This window comes from Portunus trituberculatus, chromosome 40, assembly GCF_017591435.1.
Source record: "Portunus trituberculatus isolate SZX2019 chromosome 40, ASM1759143v1, whole genome shotgun sequence".
NCBI classification, from domain to species: Eukaryota; Metazoa; Arthropoda; class Malacostraca; order Decapoda; family Portunidae; genus Portunus; species Portunus trituberculatus.
The window spans coordinates 5550001-5557133 of record NC_059294.1 but is presented as its reverse complement, the minus strand read 5'-3'; the positions used below and the strand labels follow the sequence as shown (position 1 = coordinate 5557133).

Genomic DNA, 7133 nt, shown 5'->3' with positions numbered 1-7133 from the left:
AAATAAACAACTCTAATCACCTTCCTCTCCACCACCATCGCCACTATTAGACGTGCGAGAAAACCATTATTTTTTTGTACTCGAGGCGATTAATTAAAAGCTGACCAGGATTCGAACACTTGGCATTTAACTTGCTATCATTACCACACCTGCTCACACACACACACCTTAAGTCACCTTACCCTCCACCACCACCACTACCACTACCGCCACCACCAGACAAGCTTCACTATATGGGCACGTACTCGTTAGCTAGCCTCACACTCCTCCAGCTTCCCAGAACACCAAAGTACCATCACGAACACTCACTATCACCACCGCCATCACCGCCACCATCACCCCCACCATCGCTACTCTTCAACAAGTACAACAGACACCTTTCCTATCCAGCAACATCACACTACATCACACACACGTCGTCACTGCCATATATAACTCTACCTAACCTTCTTCCACCCCATAAAGACATCGAAACACCACCGCCCTCGTACTCCATCACCACTACCACCAGTACCACCTCTCCCACCACCGCTATCATTACTAGACCACACATGCATCACCATTACCTTATATAAATCTACCCCATCTCCCTTCAACCTAGCAAAAACATCAAAACACCACGACAGACACACTCCATCATCATCACCACTACCACCACCATCATTGCCCTGCGTCAGAAGAGGTCAGCGCATCTCTCGAACCAGACGGCGCTGGCGAGAGTATGCGAGAGTATGCGGGTCGCAGCAACACGGCAATTACTGTGGGAAGGTTCCGGCAGGGTGGGCAGAGGAGGACCACCAAGCTGTTCTCTGACGCGGCACCGCTGACGTCACCCGCTGCTCATCAACCCCGGAACCCCTGGACCGGACTAAGTCAAGCTGAAAATCAAGTGATGATCATCCGTATGGACTTCCCTAAGAGCGTAGAGCCAGGTGGAATGCGGTTAAAGGGGGGATAGAGTGTAAAAGTAGTAGTAGTAGTAGTAGTAGTAGTGGTGGTGGTGGTGGTGGTAGTAATAAGTGGAAGAATGCTCAGAAAAATGTATAAATGAGAGGAGTGTTAGTATGGTGAAGGTTGATGCAGTGTGTTTCAAGACCCCTGAGGTGAGAGACGTGTCCAGGTGAGATGTTAGCGTGTCCAGGTGTGTGTGGCTCGCAGGTATACACAAAGATGAGAGACAGACTGCTGCTTCTTTCTTCGTCTCCGCATTCTACTCCCTTCTCTCATTCCATTCTCCGACACACACACACACACACACACACACACACACACACACACACACACACACACACACACACACACACACCAGAACAAATTTCTAATCAAACAGTGAAATTATCCTCAACAATATGCTTAGAATCATGCCGCAATCATTAATATTTCTCCCTTTTCTCCTATTCCTCTGCAGACACGTTCACTTGGCGAGGTGAAAACAGTCCATCGGAAGCAAGGAACGACCCGTCTCAGCCATGTGCGGCCAGGAGGAAGTGCCCGGAGCCTGAGAGAAAGAGGGACATGATCATAAGAACGTTTGGCGACTTGTTGGTGGTTGGGCAGGGCTGGCTGAAGTGGCGCGCGTGGGAGGCGGTGAAGCAAAGCACGGCTGTATCCTGTATCTCACTAGAAGCGTAAGGTGAGTCAACTTTACTTCGCTTCCATTGCAGAGCATTTTTTGAAGTTACGGTTCACTTGGCGCTAGTGGGGGTGATAGATGAAGGAAGGCACAGGGAAGGAGGGAGGGAGGGAGTGGAGAAGAAAGACCTGCTAAGGGAATGGGAGGAGGAGGAGGAAGAGAAGTGGAGAGTTTGAGAGGTGGTAAGCCAGCTGGGAAGTATTGCGTTTGTATTGTGCTGTGTTGTGTTGTGGTGTGTTGTGGTGATTGTTATTCTGCAGGTGTTTGTGTGTTTGTGTGTTCAGTCATATTTCTTCATTGTCTCCATTGTTTCGATGCGTGTGTGTGTCAAATCTCTCTCTCTCTCTCTCTCTCTCTCTCTCTCTCTCTCTCTCTCTCTCTCTCTCTCTCTCTCTCTCTCTCTCTCTGCAATTAGGGAAAGCCTCTCTGTCGCATCTCACACCATAACACTGATGAAGCCATAGGAGCAATGTAAAACTACCACCACCATCACCACCACCACCACCACCACCACAACTACTACCACTACCACCACCATCACCACCACCTCCACCAACACCACCACCACCACTCTCAATCCATCAGTGCCTCACCTCTTTCTCTCTCCCAGCACCCTTCTCCCTTCATCCGGCACTCCCTTCCTCTTCTCATCTGTCATTCCCCTCACCTGTCCTCTTCTCCCCGTCACTCCCGCGCCTCCCCACCAGCCAGGTCACACGGGAGCTGTCGTCCCCCACCCCACCCATGTCCCGAGTCGACACCTGTGTCTTATCGGCGTCAACTTTCTCCTCCGGGTAAGGCGGTGACCCCCGTGACCCGTTAGGTGGAGAGGGCGTGGCCCCTCCCTCCCTCCCGACAGCTGGGCCTCCGAGACTGACTGTGTGTGGCGGGCGACTGGCGACTGGCGACTGACTGCTACGTCTGTGGTACATGTCATAAGAACTTTAAATGATGGTGTGTTGATGCTTCTCCTTTTTTTCATTCTTGTGTATGTTTTTTCCTCGTAACTTTTATGATTTTTTACTTTTCTCTTACTTCATCATTTTCTCCGTCTTAAGTTTTTTTTTTTTTTTTTACTCCATCTGTTTATCCTGTTTCGATGAAGTCTTGGCAGTTCTCTCTCTCTCTCTCTCTCTCTCTCTCTCTCTCTCTCTCTCTCTCTCTCTCTCTCTCTCTCTCTCTCTGGCATTATCTTCATCCATCATCATCATCTTTGATTTTTATCGTTCCATATGTTTATCCTACATGGTTGCTTGTCCTTTAAATGTTCTTCTTATCGTCTCCTCTCCATCACCACTTTTTTTTCATCTGCTTCTCATCTCCCTGCTCACATACAACACAGGTGGCGCGAGCAGGTGGCAGCTTAGAGTATTTATAGACACTCACACCTGAAGGCAACTACTGAATGGGGAGAAACGGTTGCATCATTTCAGTTTATAAATCAGGGCGGCGTCTTGCGCACATATACGATTAAGCCATAAGAACAGAGACAGAAAGATACGTAGGAGGTCCTTTTGTGTATTCTACATCAGGTATTAAAGTATTGGTTCGGTGTAGTGTGTAAAAGTTAATCAAGTGTGAAGTTCTCTTACGCCGATTTTCTGAAGCACATTAGTTAAGAGGAATGTAAGAGAAAACCCACGAGTCTCATACCTGCAGTACGTACTACATTCCTGCCTTACTTGCTATCTGCTTTCCAAGTGTTAGTTCCGGCTGCGAGTTTGAGTGCAATCTCATTCCATCCACCAAAGAAGTCACGCGGTGAAGACAAGGGAAAAAAATGGCGTTCTTATCACTTTTTTTTCCGCAAGTTGCGTTTCGCTGCACACAAAGGAAAACCTGCTGCAGAGATCCCTCCCCAGTCCTCACCATGCTCCTCCTCTCCTCCTCTCCTCACCTTCTACCAAACCCAGCTACCCGCCCCTTCTTGCCCTTGCCCCGCCCTGCCCTGCCTTGACTCAAGGGATTGGAAGTAACACGTGATTAAGGGTAGACTGTCCAAGAGAGTGTCTGGTATCTGGCAGTGTTTATCGACTCACTAAAACAATATCAAACCTTCCGCCACGCATCAGAACACCGCCACCCAGTGGGGAGAGAACCCAGGAGGCCCTGCCAAGCTTCGCCGTAAGGGAGGAGCTTGCGTCTCTATGTCCTCCCCTCCCTGCTACACGCTCCTCTGACCCGCGTCCCGTCCTGCCATGACCCCACCCCACCTCCTCCCAGTCATCGGGGCAGCCTTGGTACTCAACACATGACAACTTTCGCCGCGACCCGCTGTCATCAGACTCAGAAATTTTCTGAACTCTGGATAATAAAGTAGCGTTTGTTTAAAAGGAATGTTTTAATGACATCACAAACACAGGTGTTTAAAAAATAAAAATAGAAAACCAAGCCTTTTTTGTAATGATACGTAAAAAGACTTTGACGTTCATAATACTAAATAAGGAATAAAAATGTTTGAGCCTTTCTTATCAATCTAAAAAAGTGTGATGCTTTGTGTAAAACGTTTTTCACTCATTCTGACTCAAACAGGTATTTGCTCATGTTCATCACTAACAAGCGTTTGTTCTTGCTATTGATTAAAATTCTCTCCTTTAGTGTTACAGTATTATGCATAAAAAATATATATAAAAAATTTCCGTTATTCTAATCACCATTATTTCTGCGGCCGTGTTCGGAGAGACTGTCCTAATGTCGTAATGGTGGTGGTGGTGGTGGTGGTGGTGGTGACAACATATGCAGGTCGTGTTGTGACGCCTGCAGGCTGTAGTGTCCTGATGGTGATGTGGCGGTGCGACAGTGACATTTTTGCGGAAAGGTGGTGGTGATGCTGTAGAAGTGATGGTAGATTATGATGATGATGTATTAGTGATAACAGTGGTCATGGTTGCCTGGGTCACATTGCAGACTAGATGTTTGGTGGTGGTGGCGGCTGTAGTGGTAGCGGGAAGTGACGGCCGCTCCTTCAAGAGAGTGCGAGCGCCTCTAGGCTGTGCGTGGGAGATGACTCGGATGACTGGAACACCTGTACAATGGAGTCCTGCAGGCTCTGGTGAAGACGAAGCATGCAGGTCACGTTGAATACCGGGTCGTCATCACTATGTGAAGAGGAGGAGGAAGGGGAGGAGGAAGAGGAGGAGGAGGATGGGTCGAGGGTAATATAAGCGAACCTCTCCGCCTGCAAGGTCTGCCCGTAGGTGAAATAACGGCCCAGCCTGAGGCCGCTGACGGGGCCGGCTTCCATGAGTGCCGTGATGGAGTACACAGGAGGCAGTGACGAATACGGGTAGGATTTCCCTCTCCTGGGGGAATCTAAAAAGTTTAGAGTCACTGGGACAGGTTCACTCACCCACGTCAGGACCTTCATGGACTTGACCTTGCCCTCCACCTTCCTTAGCCGTACCTGTAGGCTCGCCACCTCGTTGCCGTTGCCTCGCATCATGCTGCAGAAGTGCATGGCGTAGCAGGTGCCACGAAGGCGGACTGGCGATGTGGGCGTGAAGTAGTGCCGTGACTCTCTCAGATTAAAGTCGTACTTGTTAATGTAGATAACGGAGGAGAGTGTGACGTGGTGGCCGAGGCGGTTATGCCCAGCCTTGCTCTCTTGTGCCTGCAGAGTCAACAAAACTTGCCCTGGCATGCTCTCGCTTGCCGCCACTTGATCGTAGTTGACAACATGGCAGGCCAATGGTTGCAGCACGACCATGCAGTGCTTGGCCTGTACCAGCAACATCTCCCGGCTGAGATCCAGCAACTGTTCATATTCCCGATATCCTTCGCGCACAAACCTTCGAATGGCCTCCGGGGGGATGCCTCGTCGCCGGAGGCCGGTGAGGGTGGCGAGACGAGGGTCATCGTACGTATGAAAACTAGTGCCTAGGCTCGCGAGGAGTTGTCGCTTAGACAAAATACAACCACCAACTTCAAGACGATGGAATTCTCGCTGTGGAACTTTATGCATGTTTAGTTTCTTCTGTATCCATTGGTAAATGGAGCGGTGGCCGGCAAACTCGGTAGAGCAGAGGGAAACGGCAATACCTTCTTGGGAGTCGATGATGGAATGTGAAAAAACGTAAGTAGGAAAGACGCACCAGCAGGTGCCGGAGCGGTAGTGCTCGGTGTTACAGATACGATAGGCTACGGGATCTCGGAGGCCCGAACGAGTCCGTGCCTTAAGCCTGAGCACCGCCTCGCCCTCTCTGTAGAGTCCAACGCACATCATTTTGAATTCCTTCATGTTCTCCGACGGAGATCTGTTCCTCCAGGGAGAATATCTTGCCCCTTGGTAGTAGATCCCTTCTCTCAGCTGCTCGTGACAAACATAGGCAGAGCCATTCAGAATCAGACGACAAGCACACATCATCAGCAGGTCGTCAAAGTAGTCAGATGTATAGGAAACAGAGGCAGGCGAGTAGCCAAGCCAGCGCACCATCTCGAGCGCTTCGTCGCAGTAAACCTGTTGAGCTGTCCGGGGGTTGGTGTCGTCAAGTCTGAGGATACACTGCCCTCCATACCTGCGAGCGACACTGAAGTTCATATGAATGGCCCTGGCATGGCCCAGGTGGAGTGGTCCGTTGGGCTCCGGCGCGAAGCGGGTTCTTACCATGCCCGCATAAGCCCTGCTCGCCTGTAACTGGCGAGGTGACAGGCTGAATGTCCCCTGCTGGAAGTAACCGATATCGCTATCTTGCTCCTCTCTCTCTGCATCCGAATCCACTGCAACACAACCAACAACGTTGTTACTCTATTGATGAACAGTGACTGTCTCAATCATTTGTGTGTTTGAAAGCAAGACAATTAATGGTTGGCTTCACCCAAGAGAAAGGAATCATAGGAGCTTCATCATAGCTTGTCATGATGAAACTAAATTGCTCATATATGTAGATAAACAAATAACGATAAAGTATGCATATCATCACATGGTACTCAGTATGGTATGCAAGGCTAGTGGCTCACTATCGGTATAGATGGTTTCTTCGTCGCTGTCACGAAGGTTGCTCATAAGTGTCGCCGTGGAGTAAGACAGTCTTTCAGTGGAGAGTGAGAGTGCAGTTGCCCCATACAAACCTTCATAGTCGAGGTCGACGTCAGGAATTGCCGAGACAGAGGATCTTGTATATTGATAAATATTTAGGTGGGTAAATATCTTGAATATTAACTCTTAAAAATATAACAATATCAAATCTATGAAAGGAACGTGTACTGGCTACATTGGGTCAAAAAAAGGAATAGAAAGATGTTTACTTATCACACAATAGAACAAAGACAATAAGAAATCTACGAATTAAAAAGAAATCATGATAAATTAACAAGAAACTGAACCCATAATGAAAAAAACACCGAAGATACAGAAAGATTAAGGGTCACCTGTTAGTGGTGGAACACGTCGCGCCGTGGAGCAGGAGCGACTCCTCATTGCCTGCTGACGCCGAGCTCTTGGTGGGGCGAGAATCCTCCAGTAAGACTTGATAACCATGCTCCTGGACCACGCCGCCTCCTG

General features: G+C 49.0%; 2 protein-coding genes across 3 annotated transcripts in view; one reads left to right on the top strand and one right to left on the bottom strand.

Annotated features, from left to right (window-relative positions):
- Positions 1–693: 693 nt before the first annotated feature.
- LOC123515982 lies at positions 694–3926 on the top strand. 2 transcript variants are annotated; one of them, XM_045274941.1, is made up of 3 exons: positions 694–932; positions 1409–1633; positions 3706–3926. In XM_045274941.1, exons 1-2 carry the CDS (start codon positions 722–724, stop codon positions 1630–1632), a joined length of 435 nt encoding a protein of 144 aa, XP_045130876.1. In that variant the 5' UTR covers positions 694–721; the 3' UTR covers position 1633; positions 3706–3926. The 2 variants fall into 2 exon arrangements, 1 of the variants encoding a protein (XP_045130876.1); XR_006678035.1 differs by lacking the exon at positions 694–932 and adding an exon at positions 1093–1120 and having other exon boundaries at positions 3706–3923.
- A 63-nt stretch (positions 3927–3989) lies between these two features.
- LOC123515980 (glutamine--tRNA ligase-like) overlaps positions 3990–7133 on the bottom strand; it is a 5736-nt gene continuing 2592 nt past the window's right edge. Inside the window, exons 3-5 of the mRNA XM_045274939.1 lie at positions 7001–7133; positions 6590–6744; positions 3990–6349 (exon numbers count right to left, since the gene is read on the bottom strand). The exon at positions 7001–7133 is cut by the window's right edge and continues 138 nt beyond it. Of these exons, the coding sequence (XP_045130874.1) occupies positions 4599–6349; positions 6590–6744; positions 7001–7133 (2039 nt within the window). The 3' untranslated portion in view covers positions 3990–4598. The remainder of the gene's footprint in view (positions 6350–6589; positions 6745–7000) is intronic.